At 37.0% G+C, this 20613-nt stretch overlaps 1 protein-coding gene across 4 annotated transcripts in view; it reads left to right on the top strand.

Moving 5' to 3' along the window:
* The window catches only part of IPO11 (importin 11), a 93351-nt gene that overhangs the window by 50480 nt on the left and 22258 nt on the right, over positions 1 to 20613 (top strand). For all 4 annotated transcript variants that reach the window (XM_075739414.1, XM_075739412.1, XM_075739411.1 and 1 more), the window contains exons 25-29: positions 6069 to 6148; positions 7311 to 7391; positions 10094 to 10189; positions 11762 to 11875; positions 12755 to 12876. In XM_075739414.1, coding sequence (XP_075595529.1) covers positions 6069 to 6148; positions 7311 to 7391; positions 10094 to 10189; positions 11762 to 11875; positions 12755 to 12876 — 493 coding nt within the window. The remainder of the gene's footprint in view (positions 1 to 6068; positions 6149 to 7310; positions 7392 to 10093; positions 10190 to 11761; positions 11876 to 12754; positions 12877 to 20613) is intronic.

Raw genomic sequence — 20613 nt, 5'->3', positions numbered from 1 at the left:
ACATCAGGAGAATATAGCTGGACAGGCTGCACACAACATAGACATGGCACTGTGATGTTGAAATAGAACTTCAGTATTAGATTAGTGCTAACCTTATTTTAAAACTTGGTAGCGGTAAAAACAGTACAATACTGCTGTCCAGTACCCCTCAAAACAGCTACTTCATTTGTTCAGTATATTTGAAGAAGTGATACTTCACATAAATCCAGTGCAACAGCACAGTTTAAGCTACAACTCCTTGCAGAAGAAATATATTGATCAATGATGATCAGCTGTGCACGTTAATTAAATAACCGTTCAGTCTTAGTTCCGTAGTACAGTTTCTGCAGTATACAAGTTGGCAGTATTCACCTGAAACTTTCAGCACTTAAGAACAAACACTTCCTGTCCTTCTCACCACAGTGATGTAGCTGTCAGGACAAGGTGTTCTAACTGGGAACTCTGCTGTTTTCAGTTGGACAAATGCAGGAATCCATTCAAATTTTGAGATCCTCAAATTTAAAGTTTCAAAATTTCAAAGTCTTGTGTGCCTTAACCATCTGAGAGCAAACCAGAAAATCTCTCTGAGACTGGTTCTTAGTTCAGTCTTAAGATATCAAAGTGGAAGCCAAACGGCAGATATGGTGAAGGGAAGTTCTGAGTAGATGACTGCCTTGCTTTTGTCTTTCGGAGCAAGGTGGGGAACTAGCAACAAGGTGCTCCAGAAAATGATATTGTTGAAAATAGAGTGTAAGGAATATAAACCTTCTGACCTTTAGTTTCTGAATTTATTCTTACTGAATGGAATTACTCTAATATACAGGTAACATAACTAGTTTTCTGGTGTGTTTAACTGCTCCATCAGCATTTAAGTCCTTCAGAAAAAGTGTCCTATTGTAGGTAAAAATGGTTGAACTAAAAGAGCTGGAAGGGAGGGAGAGAAGTTGTTCAGACATGAGATTTTTGGATATTAGAGGTATATAGCAGACCCCGTCCTGCTGAGGAGGAAACAGATGTGGCAAGGAGTCATCAAACTAGAAAGGGAGAGAAGATGTTTTATCTTCTTCGTGGCCAGATTATAGCACTTTTAAGTCTTGAATAAATGTTATTTCTTAGATGTATTCATACGCAGTAATAGGGAAAAAACTTCTGTGGGAATTGAACAATGTATGTAAATAGGTACAATGCAGCTTTGATGACTCAGACCCAAAGGGACTGTGGAAAATAATATGGATAACCATTTACAGATTCACAGATTGGTAGCGGTTGGGAGGGACCTCTAGAGATCAACTAGTCCAACCACCCTGCTAATGCAGGATCACCAACAGCATGTTGCACAGGATCGCATCCAGGCAGTTTTTGAGTATCTCCAGAGAAGAAGACTCCACAACCTCTCTGGGCAGCCTGTTCCAGTGCTCGGTCACCCTCAGGGTAAAGAAGTTTTTTCTCACATTGAGATGGAACTTTCTGTGTTGCAGTTTGTGCCCCATTGCCCCTTGTCCTGTCACTGGGCACCATTGACTCTTCTCAGGTCTGGCCCCTTCCCCATCCACCCCATAGATATTTACAAGCATTGGTAAGATCCCCTCTCAGTCTTCTCCAGACTGAACAGACCCAGCTCTCTCAGCCTTTCCTCATACGAGAGATGCTTCAGTCCCCTCATCAACTCTGTAGCCCTTCGCTGGACTCTCTCCAGTAGTTCTCTGTCTGTCTTGAACTGGGGAGCCCAGAACTGGACACAGGACTCCAGACGTGGCCTCACCAGTGCGGAGTGGAGGGGGAGGATAACCTCCCTTGACCTGCTGGCCACACTCTTCTTAATGCACCCCAGGATACCATTGGCCTTCTTGGCCACGAGGGCACACTGCTGGCTCATGGAGAGCTTGTTGTCCAGCAGGACTCCCAGGTCCTTCTCTGCAGAGCTGCTTCCCAGCAGGTCAACCTCTAACCTGCACTGGTGCGTGGCATTGTTCTTCCCTAGGTACAGGACCCTACACTTGCCCTTACTGAATTTCATATGGTTCCTCTTTGCCCAATTCTCTAGTCTGTCCAGGTCTCGCTGATTTATATAAAAGTAGACAGTATGGTTATGTTTAAGGAGGTACAGGCAATAGGCTGGATTGTGTATTGTTCAGGTTGTTGGTTATTCGTTGTGTTACAGCTTTTGCTTTGCAGTAATTGCCTTTGTCGACAAGGCCCTGTGGGACTTGATTGTGACTGTACACAATATTTTTTCAGAAAATTCAGGAGGTGTGCAGTGATAGATTGCTGGTTCTGATTCAGGAGCATCCAGTGTTTCCCACTGGATTTGGGAGTTTAGCTTAAACATCAAAGTACAAAACTTGATTTATGATTTCTGTGTTATAATAGAATGTCTTCTTCAGCAAAGTGACATAAAAATGAATGAGATGTACTGTGTGCAAGTTATGTCTGGTAGTTTTTGAAATGTGCTATGAATATCACTTAATAGAAGGGCATTGCTGTGGGGTTTTTTCCTGTTGTGAATGCATGTTTACATGACTGAAAATGAATATGTCATCTGTTTCACAACTGTTTTTTTTAAGAGCTCTTAAGATGCTTGCCAAGACTATGTACTGCATAAGCACTTGCTTGTACATCATTGCTTCCTGGCCCACCAGTAGTACCTTAGAAACCTGAACTTTGAAGGCCTCTATGCTGCCTTCTCTAGTGCTTTCTCTGCCTGTTGTGGTTTAACCTGGCAGGCAGCTAAATACTACACAGCCGTTCGCTCACGTCTGCCCACAGTGGGGTGGGGGAGAAAATGAAGAGGGAGGGAGGTAAAACTCATGGGCTGAGATAAAGACAGTTTAATAGGACAGAAAAGGAAGGGAAAATGATGATGATAAAAGAATATACAAAGAAGTGATGCACAATGCAGTTGCTCACCACGTGCTGACTGATGCCCAGCCAGTAACTCAGCAGTGGGTGTCGCCCCCTGGCCAACGCCTGCCCCCCCCCAGCCCAGTTTTATTGTTCGGCATTATGGTATGGAATATCCCTTTGGCAAGTTTGGGTCAGCTGCCCTGGCTGTGTCCCCTCCCAGCTTCTTCTGCACTCCCAGCCTCCTCACAGCCAGGGCAGTATGAGAAGCTGAAAAGTCCGTGACTTAGTTGTAGCTGAGCAGTGCTTATACTAAAATATCAGTGTGTTATCGACATTACTCTCATCCTAAATCCAAAACACAGCACTATACCTTCTACTAGGAAGAAAATTAACTATCCCAGCCAAAACCAGGACACTGCCAGAGCTGATTGTCATATTGATAAGAATAAACCTTCAATGTTCCTTGACTTTCATTCCTGATTTAAATTTACAGCCCAGAGAAGTAATTGCTTGCCTTTGCTTCTCCTGCATCTTTTAGGAGATTTTTTTGAAACATGCTTATCTATTGGCAAGCAATTCCAATGTGTGATGCATAAAAAATTGGCTTAAGATTTAGTTCAGGATTATTTTTAAGTGATTCATTCATACTAGGTTTTTCATTATTTGAACATGCCTTTGTCATGGCCATGTCACAGGCCTGTGGCATATGTTACCTTAGGTATGTCAGTGACGTGACATCTCTTTAATTTTAACAGTCAACTGAAAAGGGAAAAATAGAGAAATAGTTTTTATTTTTCTAAGTAGTCTGAAAATAATATATAATTGTTCTTTTCCAGATACATTTGTCCTTCTGAAAAGAGCTTTTTACATCCATTTCAGGATACTACTGCTTTTGGAACTGGATGTCAGAGGAGTTGTACAAATCCATTAGATTTGTCTTTTAAAGTAATCAATGCTATCCTTAAATCTTAAAGATACAGGAGTAGAATGTTGCATTTGATACCAAGGCTTGATTTCATTTGCATAACTGACCTTCAAAGATTATGGTGCTGTCATTGATGTACAATAATTGTTCACAGCATAATTGTCAGATTTGGTTTTCATATCAGTACTGGTGCTAATGTTTAAATTCTTTTGTAATATACTTGTCCTATAGAAAGGTTCAGAGGCTCTATAATCCATCTCTCCGTGCAGCAGACCGAATAATGTGAAATGGAGGAATACATTAATTCTCTGAGGATGGATGCATTTTTGCACTGAGATTGCTTAAAATGACAACTGAGTCTGATACAATTTCAGGTTAAGACATAACTATCTCAAGAAACATGAGGTGTAATATGCCTGTGCTGTAGTTGTAAAGGTAATGGCAAAAAGCAGGTTACTGTCATAATTCCTCTGATCCCAGACAAAATGTAAAGGAGAGCGTTAGTTAATTTAGAAAAATACATGTTTAATTCAGGGAAACCTGGCAAGGGAATTGATGCACAATTGGTTTTTAAATGTAATCAGTTGATGGTAGTGTTTTTCTAGAAAAATGCTTTTACTAAACATTGAGCTTTATGCATAGATGAATGACCTGAAATCCTGTTGTTTTCACAACATCCGTCTTACCTATTTTTTTCCTTCTAGCCTGAAATAACTTACTACTTGCAGTTTTGTTACTTGTACTTTATTACCTTTGTGTCAGTTATCACAGAACTGCAGAATGGATAGTTATGGAAAACCTGGCAGCACTTCATGTTTTTGTGACTATTTCTTTACAATTTGTCTACTGCATCAGTGTCTGAAACTTAAAACATGGTTGTATCCAGTAAGGAAAAAAAAACCCCAAACCAACTGCAGACTTCTAAGGAGAATGCAGTAACTTCAAGAAATGTGTAACACTGCTAATGTGCTACTAAAACTAATTTATAGATGTATTGGAGTCTTTTGATGAGGATATTGGGTGAATAGGTGAAACATCATCTCTTTTCAAGTAAAGATACATAAGTATTCAAAATAAGTGATAACAAGACATGACCTGGCCAAGCACTGAGATCTGAAACTAATCATGCTTTCAAAGCTGTCCAATGGCCATGTCAGGTAACAGGAACATTAATGTTCCTGTTAATGGGAGGGAAAAGAAGAGAAAATGCTAAAATTCCCCAGAACTTTTTGATGTTATAATGGAAAAACATAGTTTCTGTAATGTGATGGTTTTTTTGTGGAATTTTCTCTATATAAGCATCACTAGGTGTAAGCCATACTTTCATATGGGCTGCATTCATGTAAGCCATGCAAAACATACTGGGTCTTAGCCAGCTGCTGGTGTTAGTTTAATCTGGTAAGGAATTTTATTTAAAACTTACATGAAAGTATTTTTCTGTTGGCTCTCCATGATGATTTTATTGGAATATTAATTAAAAGTGGTGGAGCAGAAGTCCACTTACTTTACCAAGAATAGTCTGTCTCTCAAACTAGAAAATTTGTTTTAAGAAAATTTGGCAAGCCCCATGAGGTTTTTTTGGTCTTCTGTTTTGTTTGCAGACAATGAGGGCTGTTTGCTTTCTGCAGTAGTATCAACCTCCATGTAACACTTTGAAACCTTTTGTTTTGCTATGAGTGTTTTTGAGATGTTTTGGGGCAATTTTTCTTAAAAAAGGTCTTACAGGTACTGCCTGAGGACATGTCTGTCTTTTTCTCTCTTCAAACTGCTGCTGTATACCGTCTCCTGTGTGTATCTGTCTCTTAAACTGATATGCTGTCCTTACTGAAATACTCAAGATATAGCCTAAAGCTCAGTGTGTTTCAGTCCAAAAGCTCAATGCCATTCGACGTGGAACCTGGGTCAGAAGAGCAGAACTGCAATCTTTATTTCAGTCTTTCTACTCAGCATGTACTGATTCAAATGTGAGAGATCATTTATCAGTAATTGCAGGTCTCTTAAGTACGTGTTTTATTTGTTCTGCTTTAATATCTTCTTAGGCCATTATCACATCGTAAAACTTGACTTTTTTATCATTAGCATTGGCTTTTGAGGTTGTAGTATTTCTTGTTGCTTCCATTTGGGAATATGAAAGCTGTTATCTCTCTTTTGTTATTGTCTCTGGCAGGGGACAGAACCTGAATGGTACTGAATCTAAGATAATTTAGTCATCTGGCACTTTAAAAGCTGCATGAGGGAAAAAGACTTTTGGAAGTGAATCATTTTAGTCATACTTTAGTTTGGTGATGAGGTTCTGAACTTTGATTTCTTTTTTTTCCAGAGCTTAGTTCAGAAAACCTAAAAAATTGCTTTAAGATCATCAATGCTTATATTTTCTTATCATCATCTGAATTTTTACAGGTATGTAAAAGATTCATATTAGCACCTTAGTTCCCTACTGGCAAAAAAATTTTTTCTGTCATGTTGGAAAACATTGTACCCACAAACATTTAGCCTCTTATTCATTTATGTGTATACAAGCATATTGTTCTAATGTTAGCTCTTTATGGCACATGATGGACACTAAAATCAGATTTCAGAAAGATTACTGTTTGGAATTGTTTTGTGGATTGGCTTAGTACTTTGGTACCTGAAAAGGTTCTATGCGAGGTAGTAATAGTTACTTTAATTGTCCTACCATATTAAAATTATGATCATAAATTCTGGTAAGAATTGAACTAGAGATATTATACCTTGTTCTCACACTTTGATTAAAAAATTTCTTGAGATTAATTGTTTAAAAAACCTGCAATGTTAAAAAAACCCAAAATGCTTAGATTAGATTTTAATTAGTTCAGGAAAGACAAGCATTTTAGCAAATACCAACTTTGAGGGAAGCCGGGTCTTTGGACATATGTAATCCCTAATGTGTTGAGTTTTGAAATGTATGTGTAGATATAAAACGTGTTTGCATATGTCGTGGTTTAACCCCGGCCAGCAGCTCAGCCGCTCACTCATTCCTCCTTGGTGGGATGGGGGAGAGAATCGGAAAAGTGAGAAAACTCGTGGGTTGATATAAAGACAGCTCAGTAAGTAAAGCAAAAGCCACACACACAAGCAAAGCAAAACAAGGGATTTATTCCCCACTTCCCATGGGCAGGCAGGTGTTCAGCCATCCCCAGGAAAGCAGGGCTCCGTCACGCGTAACGGTGACTTGGGAAGACAAACGCCATAACTCTGAACATCCCCCCCCTTCCTTGTTCCCCCAGCTTTATATGCTGAGCATGACATCATATGGTATGGAATATCCCTTTGATCAGTTTGGGTCAGCTGTCCCGGCTGTGTCCCCTCCCAACTCCTTGTGCACCCCCAGCCCACTCGCTGGTGGGGTGGTGTGAGGAGCAGAAAAGGCCTTGGCTCTGTGTAAGCACTGCTCAGCAGTAACCAAAACATCCCTGTGTGATCAACACTGTTTCCAGCACAAATCCAAACCATAGCCTCATGCTAGCTGCTATGAAGAAAATAAACTCTATCTCAGCTGAAACCAGGACAGTATAATACCTTCTTTTTCATTTGATTTCAGATGTACGCTGCTGACTTATGCCAGTCATTTTGTGAACTTTTGGAGGACATAACTACTGAAGGTCAAGTTCAAGTTTTGAAGGTAGAGTGTAATAAAAATAATACCCAGATATTCAGCTCTGTACATCCTTTATTCTTCCTAGTGTTTTGTCAGGTTTCAAGTATGATGAATGTAGGACGTACAAGAAAACAATTTATTTAGCACACATTGACATTGGAGTCAGTGGTGTTTTAAACTACATATTCAAAGTGTGTGTATAGAGAGTGTGTATATACACACATGTATTTTTTAAAAGTAATACTTTTTCCCAAGAGAAGGTTAGTATAGCCTTAAATAGAGCAACCCAAAAGACAATCATCGAACACTGTGTTCCTATATCCTCTCTGTAAATGCTTTCAATTACTTCACGTGATTCCAAAATGTCCTTAGGCAAATGAGTTCTAAGCTCATTTGAGTCCTCTTTGTATAGATGGATTTAGATTAAGAGTCCCTGATATCTTTCCCATTTGATTATTTTCTAGATTACTAGAGAAAGGTGGTTAGTGAGAGCTTGGATCTTCATGAAAAGTTTGTTCTACAGCCTGGCAATAGCACACTTAAACAGGCAGATGACCAATCACTGCATTATGAAGATGATGCTATGTATAGAAAATATTGAGAGCACTGAGTTGCAGAACAAAGATTGTATTTGGGTCAAAGCAACTTGATTTAATCTTTTGCTATCGGTGGACTCATGGAAGTTGTAGAAAGCTGATCGAAGTTATTTATTTCCAATTGAATTTTAGAATGGAGAAAGGTACCACAGTATAGCACAAAAGTTACTTAACTCTTCTAATTACAAAATAGAAGGGCAAAATCCATCTGATTAATGAGTTTTAAGAGTTGTCCTAATTCAGTTGGTTCAGAATTCAGAAAAAAATTCATTGTTCTGATGAAAATGCAACATTAATAAGTGATTCAACTTAAAGTCAAAATCATACTTGTGTTAATAATCTAGGTTCATTTTCAGTGTTTCTAATCAAAATATGCAAAAGTAGTATCTAATTGCTGTGTCTAGCCATCCAAATCTGAGTTTTGTCTGTGCCCTATCAACCAGTATTGATACCTTTGCTAATACAAACAGTAATAATATTATATTTACTATTTTTTTAATATTAGTTTTCCTTTTCAGTATTCAATACCAATAAGAAAAATAGTTCAATTAGTGTAGTAGTACCTGCACATTTGAAAAACTGACAAGATAAGGGTTACGTAACAAGTCTGCATAAATACATGTATTGTTATGAAAACTGTTAAGGTGATTTGATGATTAAATAAGCACCAAATGATCGAGATGACATTCCTCCCGCCCCGCATTTCTGTATGATTGCTAGAACCTAACAGGTCTAGAGCCAAGCTTTTCCAGTCTTTACTGAATGTTGTTTGTATGTGCTCTACATCACATTTCTTTGTGGAGCGTACCTGCATTTGTACCATGACACAGTATTCAAAGGTCTTTACTTTTGGCATAAGTTTCTGTTGCAATTTGCTATTTAAGCAACAACTGCTTAAATAGCTAGAGGTTTTTCGAAGTACTAAAATGAAATGATGATGCTAATATAGTATAATTTATCCACATGGCTCGCAGTGTGGCCTTGCATTGTACACAAGGTTTGTCCAGTATACTTTGAACACCTTCCTAGTAAGCCTGCTTGCTCCCAGAGGGATAACTGAGCTATAATCCATGTGAATATTTTTACAAAAAGGAAAGTGTTTTGTCAGGCATCATGATGCTGACTTGTTAAACAAAAAACCCCTAAGATAAATATTGGGAACAGAAACACCCAGGAGTGTTCTCTGAAATATTTTCGTACAAACAGCTTTGGCTGGATTGAAAATTGACATTAGAACAGTAAATAAATGATCAGGTTGAAAAACACTGATTTGGACTGATTTTGGACAAGAGCACAGACGAGTAGTTCCTTGTGGAAGACCCTCTGAGCTGAAAGTAGGTGGAGACTGAGAAGAGTGTTTAAGAGAGGTACCTTTATGAAACCTTTACATGCTTTATACACATCAGCGTATAGGTGTGTGATCTCTGTCCTTACTACCCATAGGAGCAAAGAGGTATTGACCTGTTATTCTCACAGCCTCTTCCCTCTCCATCTTGGTACAAGGGGAGAGCCCAAACAGCTGGGCGAAATAAAAACTGAACACCATGGGGGGAAAAAAATTACTTCAAGGAACTGCTCATGGCAGGGGAGAGGGAGAGGGGAAGAGCTGAGAATCAAAGTGTAAAGAATGTAAAAATGGGGAACCAGAGCAGGGTACTGAGAATAGCACATCTGAGAGCATTTGTGGTTACTTGATCACTTGCAAAGAGATGGTAGTCCTAATTAATGGTTCTTCAAAAAAGTGACAGGACAAAGGTATGGAAATAAGCTTTAAACTGCTGGTACTCCTCCCTGCAAATCCACCTCATCAAGCTGCTTTCCCTGCAGCCTTATCAAGGTTCTTCCAACCCACCTCATCAGCTTTGCCAGGGCCAGGAGGAGGCTGGTGAGGAAATGCTTGGCTAGGTGGGTTTCACTTGGCATGTCAGTTTTCATCAGGTCTGTTACGCAGATCAGGTCTGCAGGGTACTTCACTAGAATATACTTTTCAGCAGTCCTGCATTTTGCTGGTATTTACTGATAGACATTCTACCAGGACTTTATGTATAGACCAGTATATGTAGTTTTAAAGCTTCAGTTAAGATTTTTAAATGTACTTTACTAATGGTCTAATTTGCTTTTGTTCTTAAGGTAGTGGAAAATGTCCTAAAAGTAAACCCTGTTTTGGGTCCTCAAATGTTTCAACCACTTCTACCGTCAATATTCAGGGGGATTTTAGATGGGGAGGTGAGTTATTGTATAACTGCTTTTCCCTTTGAACAGGAAAGTACCTTCCGTTATCTGTCCCAGTTTTCTTATACTGACGTTGCATTGTCTCTTGTTTTAAGAGCATCTGATAGATCTTTTACAGTCGTTTTAAAAGCCTGTAAAAGTAATATAGTAGCACAAGAGTTAAAGCAACATCTCCATCACTTATTTTGTCATCTAGTGTTGATTTTAATAACACAAATTTCATTCTGCCATTCCTTCACTATTAACACTGATACAGTGCGTAGTTAGAGCCTTTGTAGGTGTTGGAGTTTTTTGTTGGGGCTTTTTAAAGATCCTTTTACCACTCCCATTTTAAGAGTACTTGCACCAGAGAAAAACAAACCGGACAAGGAGAGGATTGACTTGACCTTCTTTTCTAACTGATACATCTAATATGAAGACCTGAAGGATGTGAAAATGCTTTATGTGAGATAGAAGAGGCTTTAAGATATTGCTTGCTTAGATGTCTTAAGTTCTTCCTTTTCTCTCTCTTTGCCTTCAACAGATTTCCATGTTAGATAAGAAGGAGTAAAATCCAGTGTGCTTTAACTGTGTGAACCCTGCGGTACTAGCAGGAGAAGAAACAATACTTTAATTAGCAGAATCAGTGGGTGGAATTCCCTATGCTTTTGACTTTTTTGAATGAAACCTTTGCTTTTTCAGAGTTGAAGACTTTCAAAAATCAATATTTGGATCCCATTATTATTAAGTTAAATAAGATATTTCCATTATTAAGCCAAGTAATATTACTTAGCAATGCACTTTTTCTGTACAGAAGACAATTTGTTTGAACAGTTGCAGTTTAAGACGAGACAGAACTGGAGAGCAGATTATTAAAATGCCTTCTGATTTAAGAGTGTACTAAATTAATTGCTCCCTATTCAAAAAGGTATTAATTTGGGTTAACGTTTTCAGGTAAATGTTGGCATTTTATTTTTCAAGTAGGCAATTCTACAAAATACTTATTGTTATATTGTTAGATGCCGACTTTAATACAAAGAAATCTGTAGCTTCTTCTAAAATTAAAAGTAATTACAAAAGGTAATAAACTAATGAGCTTATTACTGTATCCACTTAATTTTGAGACACTTCCAAATTAGTTATTGGCAAATGTATTATAGTTTCTCTCAGTGAAATACATAACTTCAGAAATACTAAGCACTTATTAATGTGACTAAAATTGTAAACAGTAACTTTAAACCATAATCAACTTTGAAAGTAACTTTTTAACAGTACAATATACTGTTTATTCCTTAAGATGCAGTCTTTTAAATTTAAAATAAAATCACCTTGCAAGTTGTCTTGGCTGTTTGGAGGAAACTGAGATGGCCATAGTTTTCCTATTGTACGAATCAAGAAACTCTACTAATGATTGCTTGCTCAGTCTTGTGTTCTTAGAGGCTTTTAAATTACAATTTAAAATTTCAAATTTAATTAAATACATAAAGGATGCATGCAAGTATTTTCCATGTATTTCTGCTCTATATGTTAAGTATTTTTCACTTCATTAAACTAAGCCCTCTTTATTTTGGTTTACTTCTGTTTCAGAGATATCCAGTGGTGATGTCTACTTATCTAGGGATCGTGGGTAGAATTCTGCTACAAAATGCAAGTTTTTTTTCATTACTTTTGAACCAGATGGCATGTGAATTGGGACAGGAGGTAAGAATTTTTGTCTAGGTATTTCAGCTGGATTGCATGTGGAAATCTTGCATTCTTTTGACCTGAAAGAACTTTTCCCTCTGTTTTCCATGCTTGTTCCTCCCCAGTCCACCTTGGAAAGAGGCCCATTCCCCGCCTGTGGTCCTTCCCCTGAACATCCTGTAACAAGTTTTACGTGTTCCCGCAATTACCTTAAAACATCTCGTTAAAAGTTTTATACAAGATAATTTAATCTTCCTGCTGCATTCCACAATAAGCCATATAAATCTCTTTAGTACGCACAGTATGGCAGTTTGTTTCTTTGTGCCATCTTGATGGGTATTGCACCAGGGATAATGGTCAAATCATTCTCTGGTGAGTTTCTGGGAGTATCTGGTTCAGTGTGCTCCAGTGTCACTGATGAGGTTACTGATGTTCTTTCACTACAAGTGTTCTATTATGTCTTTAAGTGAAATTTTAGTAATTTTCTTATCCTTAGGTATAGTACAGTTTTAAAACAGGTAAAGACAAGTCTTGTCTTTTTATTTGCCACCAGTGAAGGTAAAGCAGAGTAAGTTCACATGCTTTGTGTGTATTAACCTGTTACAGGAAAACTGAGTAATTCACTGTTCTGAATCAGTGCTCTGTCCATGAATTTAATGCATTTCTAACTTTTAGGTTACAATTAATGGTGGGGTGGTGGTTCAGGGCCTGGAAGCACTGTCAATAGAAAATTTTAAAAATACATGTGCTTGCTACTTCTGTTAGGTATGTATAACTGAATAAGGTCTTTCCAGATTGAATAATGTATTCAGTTGGTAGAAAAATTAAAATAAATTACTTTCTAAATATGGTGATGTACTCATAAATGAAAAGGAACGTTCTGTTTCCCCATTGCAGTTGGACCAAATCCTTGGTAACATGATTGAAATGTGGGTTGATAGGATGGATAACATCACTCAGCCAGAAAGAAGAAAACTTTCTGCTTTGGCATTGCTTTCGCTTCTGCCATCATTGAATAGGTAAGCAAATGTACAATGCCTTAAACAAGAATGTTCCAAGGCCCCTTAAGGTGGTTTTTAAGGTATTTTACAATTCTGTGGATAAATATTCCAATATAAGTAGTTTTATTGCCTTTTTGCCAAGAGAAACTTAAAAAGAATTGTCATGCCATATTACAGTAACTTTTTATTTGACTTCATAGCAATATAGTAACCTTTCTTTTATTTAATGGAAAATGTAATTTACTAAAAGTGAGGAAACAGAGTTGCTGTGAAAGGCTGTGAAACACTTTTTACACCGCAGATTTCTATAGCAAGCAGCTTTTACTATTGTCAATTCTCTAGCCGTCACCATTGCTGAATATACGTGCAAAATGAAAACGTTTATTGAAAATGCTGAATAGTGTTACACTGACTTCTATATCGTCACTACTAGAATTCCTGTATAACACATGTTTAGGTGAGAGTTCAGTCTGTACTTATCTTCAGATTATTATTGTCTGTTTGAACGTCAGGAAGACAAGACTGCATGACTTTATATTTAGTCTGCTGGATTTCCTGAAAAGTCTTGTCTAATGGGAATTTAGATGTTGCTCACAAATCCTAAAGCTGTGTTAGTATCTGCAAAGCTCTAGAATAGGTAGTCACTACCTAAACAATCAGAGACCTCTTATATGTAAAACTTAGAGGCTTCATTGCTTTTAATGTGCACAGGAGCTGTCCTTTTTTTGTCCCAGATCATCAGGACAAACATCTAGTCAAAGGTGAACCTAGCAGCTGCTTTATGAGAAAGCTTTTGGTTTTTCCAGTAAGTGTAGCAATGTTATATTACTTAGGAGTATATTCAAAATGTTCTTAAAGGTGTTAGCTAAAATTTAAGGAGCTAAACTACATGTCTGTCTTCTTGTGAAGTTTCTTTTAAAGAGAAGAAGGAAAAAAGAAATTGGTTTAGATAATCGTGTTATTTTGAACTACCTTCAGCTGCTCAAAATTTCCTCCTGTAAGAGCCAATTATTTCTGGCAGTCCTTAACATAATAAAACCTTCAGCAAATGACAGCTTTATTTTTCAGATACTCAAATCATTTAAGAAGGCCGCTTCTGAAATAAAAAGCCTCTCTTTAGTGGGCATATTTATGTCAAAGCTATGAAAATTTTACTATATGACTGATAGACTGCCAGGGCCAAACATACCTTCAGACAGAATGTGTGAAATTGATTCTGTCAAGTGATTGTTTCTTCTACTACTGAACAACGTGACTCACTTTGGTTTTGCCATTTCATAGGGATTATATTACATATGCTTGCTGCATCTCACACCTGAAACTGTTGTTAAAAATAAAATTTTTGAAAAGCAGGCTTCTCTTGCAAGTCCGTTTGCAATGTTTAAGCAAAAATGTTTTAAATATAACACAGTATTTAAACAAAATATTTTGATTCATATAAATCTTTTCAAAAAACCATAATTTTTTTCTGTTGGACTATCTCACTAACCAGGTCCTTGATTAGTTATTACTTTGGACATCAAAAGCCAGTTCAAATTTCTCAGCTGCAGAGAGAGAACAGAATTTTGTCTCCCGAGGATGCCCATGAGGCAGGGTCACTTGGGAAGGCCAAGCTGATGGTGGTACGATGGTCAGGGGTGGTACCAGCAGCAAGCTCAGATTGTCAGGATTCTGCTATAGGGAAAACAGGTATCTGCACTGTGTCTAGCACTTCCTGAGGATTTTGCTTTTTTTGCCAGTTGCTGCCTCTAGCCTATAGCTGGAGCTGTCCCAAAAGCATCAGTTTATTTTAGAGAGGAAAGGGAGGAAATAGACAAAAGTACTAGCGAAAAATGGAGATAATGAGTATTCTCATTATTCCCTCAGAGTTGCTTTACGGATAAAATGTTGGGGAAAATACTAAGGAGTGACTTTTTTTATTCTCCTTCTGAGCTCTATAGTATTACTTCATTGCTTTTAGGTACTTTTCTAGTTAGTGGTCATGTTTATACATATGTGGACTTGGGACTTTCTGCTTTTTAGGGGAAGCTAAAGCTTCCATCATTATTAATTTAAAACCAGTATGTCAAAATTAATTTCCTGTTAGAAATAATGCACCTTTGACAGCGTTAAGGGTGAAAAATTTTAGAGCGGATAACATGGGAATTGCTGCAGAGCAGTTGTAGTTCACAGTGGTTCTCAGGCCAATTATTTGGACTAAGCAGGTTATAAAGTGACAGTTCATTAGCCAAACTATAGCTTTCTTGCCTAGGCAGTATCATCCAGAGATACATACAATGTCATGTCTTTAGTACCAACAGTACCATTGCATTTTATCATGTATGCATATAGTCTTTTGATCCAGCATCCTGTTTATCTTCCTACACACAGCTGCACATTGTGTTAGTCTTTCGAAATTCATATGAAAAAAAGAACAATAACTGCTTCTTTCCTGATTAATGTGTTGCAGCACCTTTTGACTTAGCAATAATTTCCTGGTATCACTTGGGGTTTTTGCATAAGCTAAATGCTACCTAATTATCTGTATTTGCTGTCTGCGTCTGACCATTCAATGTTAGCATTTTTTGTGTCTGATATATGGATCCACATTTTGTACTCCTGCTGCGTGTTTGCCACTGATATTTTTCCACATGCATTTTCATTCATTTATTAAAAGCTCTTGGTACTTCATAAAAATAAAGACCTGTGTCTTTAAACTGATGTATATAACAGTAGTAACAAGGTTTAGGCATTAAGGGTACACTTGTGGAGTCATGGTGTCTCCATGCTCAGCACACAAGTATGCATGGACACGCAATAGCTGTTCTAGTGAGGGGTTTTTTTTTGAAAAACATGAAAGGACGTGAAGCTCGGTGGCGGAGAATCATATCTGAGCTAGGGTGTCAGACATGAGAGGTGACAGCAATGGCAACCTTGATGAGTACATTTGCGAATGTCCTAATTTCCTGGTCTAGTTCAGTCATACTCCAGTCTGTCTACAATCTTAATGGCTTGTTTGTGAACTTAGAGCTTCAAGAGTACTCCGCTAGTACAGTAGATGTAGTTTGGCTTTATTAGATGTTCCCTTGTTCCCCAGAATAGTCCCTAGTGAACATGGTCAGGAGCAGCAGTCTAACTTTTTTTTAGGCCATTGTAGAAGGGATGTGGGCTCCCACCAATGTCTCAGATACAGATCTTTAGCATTCTTTGTATTTCCTGAGACCAAAGTGGCTAAAATTGTACCTCTTCCCCTTCTCATACCTATATATATATATATAGGTGTATATATATACACATGGAAATAATCAGCTTGCTTACTGTGCTTTTGTCACTTCTTATAATATCAGCATTACAGTGTTCTGTAATGTCCTTATTTTGGGATATTGAAAACTTTTAATGATTTATTTAGCAAAGTAGATTTCTCTCTTATTCCTCCAGTTATTATCTGTGTATCTTGGTAGAACGCAAACAATACTGAAAGATGCTTAAGAGTGATAGGAATATTTTAGTCTCTAATAGGAAATATAAACAGAATTTGGAATGATAACATGTCAATTATTAGCTTAGCATGGTGTAGTACCTAACTGTAAGAACGGGTAGAATTTGCCACCATGTTGAAAGCTAAGCTCTCCCTTTTTGCTGGTAAGTGTTATCAATGCTGTGCCTATCATTCCTGAATGGGAGGTTGCCCAGTTTGCTTTTACTCAGTGCTTTCCAAAACAGTTTGCTAATTTTGGTACTTGAGGATAGGTTCATTATTGGTGGACCTACCAGTGTAGAGTGGTACCTCTCCAAAGCAGAGGAGACTTCACTGAGCTTGAAATACGAAGCACTTTAATTGATCTTGTCGTTTTCCTTTAATTAGTGGTACATGAGTAATATTTCCAGATGCCGTTGTTAATTTTTCCCTGTTGAGTCAAATGTGTTTGTCTGGAAAATCTATTGTGAGGAAAAGGTTAAGAGCCTAAGAGGTTCTCCAGGTTGTTCTGCTCATTTCTAATTGTTATGTAAATGAATGTCTGCTTTTTCTCACTGTGTATCAAATCTGATATGTCAGCCAGTATGAGTTCTGCCAATTAGATAATTGGCATTCTGTGAGTATAAGTACTTGCAGTATGCAATTATAAATCTTAATTAGGTTATTACAGAAGTTTTTCCCTCTGTCATTTGTTAAAGTTACATTGTTAGAAATTTAATTTTCTTCTCAAGAAGTTGTCTATATGTAATGTTAGGAAATTGCAAGAAAGAGCCTAATAAAATGTCATGTTCTCCTTCAGGGTAGTTGTGTTCTCATTTATAAAGTCAGAATTTGTTATGTAACTAACTGGTACATCTTCCTTTCTTTGTAGGGAAGATGGTATCAAGGCCTTTCCCTATCTTCGCCCTTTTTTTTTTTTTTTTTTATTCCTCTAGTCAAAGCTGTGCTCACCCATCTAATAGACTATTAGTATTAAAAGGAACTCTTTAAATTATGATTTTGCAGTTGTCATCTCTGTTTGCCCTTGGATTTGTTTAGTTTTTTTTGCCAGGTAACAGTGCAGTTTTAATGATAGGAGTGAAAAATGCGGCTTTGGTGTTAGTCTGAGTATCAGAGTCTTTATTTAGTGTTACATATGGTACCACAACTTCCTTAATTGTATGTCACATCATAGTATTGGCAAGAGGATGCACCCTTTAAACTTTCCTTGTTAACAATCTCCATTAATTTTTCTTCTGCACCTGGTTGTTAGTATGGACTGGTCAGGAACAAATTATCATTTCTGCTAAGACCCCAAAGGCTTGTTTACAAGGGAAAATGTACCAAGTGATGGCAAGGGATTATGTCACTAAATGAAGCTGAACTGCTGCAGAAAACAAACTACAAATCATAAGGAATTGATTGCTGCTGATACCTTGCTTTTGTTTGTGGCCTATGTAAAGAATTTCAGAAGTTTCTTCTAAAACTCTTCTAAATATAATCTACCCTAAAATTGAATAATTGTATAAAAGACAGCAAAAGATGATCATGGACTTTTTGTCAAACTTTTTGTCTTTGTAATGTGTTATTGAATAAACAGTGACTAAAGTATAGCATATTATTAATAATGTGTAAAAATCACAAGATTTTAACAAAAAAAAAATTAATGCAGATTTGTAGCTGGTTTTCCACCTGAGTTTGTTCTGAGCTGTTTTGGTGCAGCCTACTTATCTTTCTGCCTGATACTCTGTGAAATTTGAGACTGTGCCTGACAGCAGCTGAGATTTTTGGTGACTTTTCTTAACAGTGCCAGACCATTATGATAAGATACCAAAAGTGGTTAACAACACAACTCATGTCACTACAAGAACTTGTGCAAATAAATATTGTCTTAAAAATAAAGATTTTAATGAGAAAGTGAGGGTTTAAAACAAAACATCATGTTTTGATATTAAGGAAGTGCCTAGTGTAAAGAATCTTTGTATTTTTGAGGAAGAAATAGCTTTTGCGTTTTCTCTGTGGGTATTCTCTAGTAGTTTTCAGGAAATGCACTGGTTGGTTGTTTTCTCTTTTTCTAAAATTTTTAGAGGCTATTAGTTGCTAATGCCAATTGCAGGCTCATCCTGTCTCCTAAACTAGCAGGCAATGTGCTGCTGAAAGCTGTACAGTTGGATTTAGTTTTGGATCAATTTCTAGAAGGTGAGTTAGTTATTTTGGTTGAAATTAGGGAAATTACTTTGCTTTGAGTTTTTTAAACCTTTTGGTTGAATTGCATTCATATTGAATACATTTCTTATTGCTTTTATAATTTGAACAGAGAGCATTAAATATTGCAGTGAACAGTAAAGACTAAAGCTATAAATATCATTATTCTCAGCATACCACATCTGTGGATTTCATTGATGGTTAACCTTTTTTATGTTATTGTTTTGTTCAGACTTACTGCTCGCTCCATAGAAGACTTTTTTTGTCGGTTTGCATGACAAATGCACTTCATTGGTGCAATAATTGTTTACTACTAGGTGACAAATTTTCTCTAACAATATCTCAAAGTGAGCTCTTAGTTTCCTAAGAGCTTTCTGTTGTATTATTTTACTGGAGTCTAAAGCCAAATAAGATATACAGAAGGGAAACTTATTTTCTTATCATCAAGGGGAAAAATAATTCTATACTTTTCACTTCTTACTGTTTCTCAGGATGTTGCAAAACTTGATTGATAATTTAATCAAAAATAATAAATGCCAAGGTTGAAAAGGTAAGTAAGTTACAAAGACAGCTTCATAATTTTGAAATAGATTTTGTGATGTATGTTTATATATACAAATGTTTAGTACTGTGCGTTTATTAGACAAGAATGGTTTTGGGTTATTAATTTGGTATTACAGTTTCTGTGCATGTGTCTCCCCTTTGTAACTCTCAGTTACTGTTATAAGAGTCGAATAGCACTCTGTGAAAAAGAAATTTTCAGTAACTGAAGCAGCGAATCAAGAATTTTTCTTAGGCAGGAATATGAAATACAAGAAGGAATCTGCGATATTTGAGATAAGCAGAATTTTTGAGATAATCTGGATGATAACGAGAAAAATAAAAAAGGGTTTTGACGTCTGATAAGTTAACATTAATAAGATGGCCACAGCAGGTGTTACGGGATGTAGGTAGGTGAAATAAGATTAAATGTTGATGTGTATGCTACCCAAGCAGTAGGTTAGTAGCTGAATTACTTTGACTTGTGGTGAGCAGAAGGTGGTAGGTATTTGAAAACAAACCGAAAAAAGTTGTATCATAGTTCACCTGTCGAGAATGAAAGCAGAAGGAAGGAAGACCTGCAAGAGGAGGTACTTGCTAAATAGGCAGTGGGAGGGCAACAGATAGTTTCACTCTTATAAGCTTAAAAGAATAATTGCACTGCTAAAAATGGATTTTCCACTGTTTTGTGAGCTTTAATATAATTTTGTAGTGATGACAAGGATGAAATCCCTCTTCAAAAATTGGTTTTAATACTTTGTAAAGATGGGTAACTTTAGAACCTTTTTTTGAACTTGTTGCATGGTTTTCTGCTGTACATAAGTTGGAGTTGGATGACTATTATGCTAGCTAGCATTCATAAGCTGAATTATATTGGCTTTAATCTAGCATGGATCAGTGAGAAAATAGAGGTGGTTTGGAAAGGCTGCAGCAGGTGCAGTGCTTGTGTGCTCTTTCAGTTACTTTGACCTGCCATTTTAGGCACAGTTTGACAAATTGCCGTTGCTCGGACTTGATGCTTGTATTGACAAGGAGTCATTGTAGAATGAGATTTTAATGTGTTAAACAGCAATGGCACTAATAACTTTGTCAGTGTTAGCACATTAAGATAAAATTCACTTCAAGATTCAAAAGTAATATTCTATGTCACCATGTAAAGTTGTATTCAGATATAAACCTGATACTTGTATCACTGGAGAACAAAATTTGCAGTGTATGAAATATACCACTATTGGAGCTGTCTAAGCTTGTTTGAAATACATGTTTGGGGTTTTCCTGTTTAAGTATTTTCCTCACAGATTTCAACTAGTAATGGATTTTATTAAATACAAGCCAGTTTGAGAAATACAAATCCAAGTTATATGTGTATCCCAGTCTTTTTTTTTTAATGGTTTTCCCCAAAATGGTATCAGTTATGTGGCATGTTATTTTGCCTCTCATTCTTAACAGAGTATTACTTTCAGGTACTCTTAAGACTGTGTGCTATTAATGAAGCAATACCTGGAAATTACAACGTGAATGTATCTGCAGGCCTCCAGGTGCTGTATTTACAAAGTGCAAGACAGGATTTTCTC

This window comes from Balearica regulorum, chromosome Z, assembly GCF_011004875.1.
Source record: "Balearica regulorum gibbericeps isolate bBalReg1 chromosome Z, bBalReg1.pri, whole genome shotgun sequence".
Lineage (NCBI taxonomy): Eukaryota > Metazoa > Chordata > Aves > Gruiformes > Gruidae > Balearica > Balearica regulorum.
Note: the sequence above shows the minus strand (reverse complement) of the source record. Positions and strands in the feature narration are given on the sequence as shown.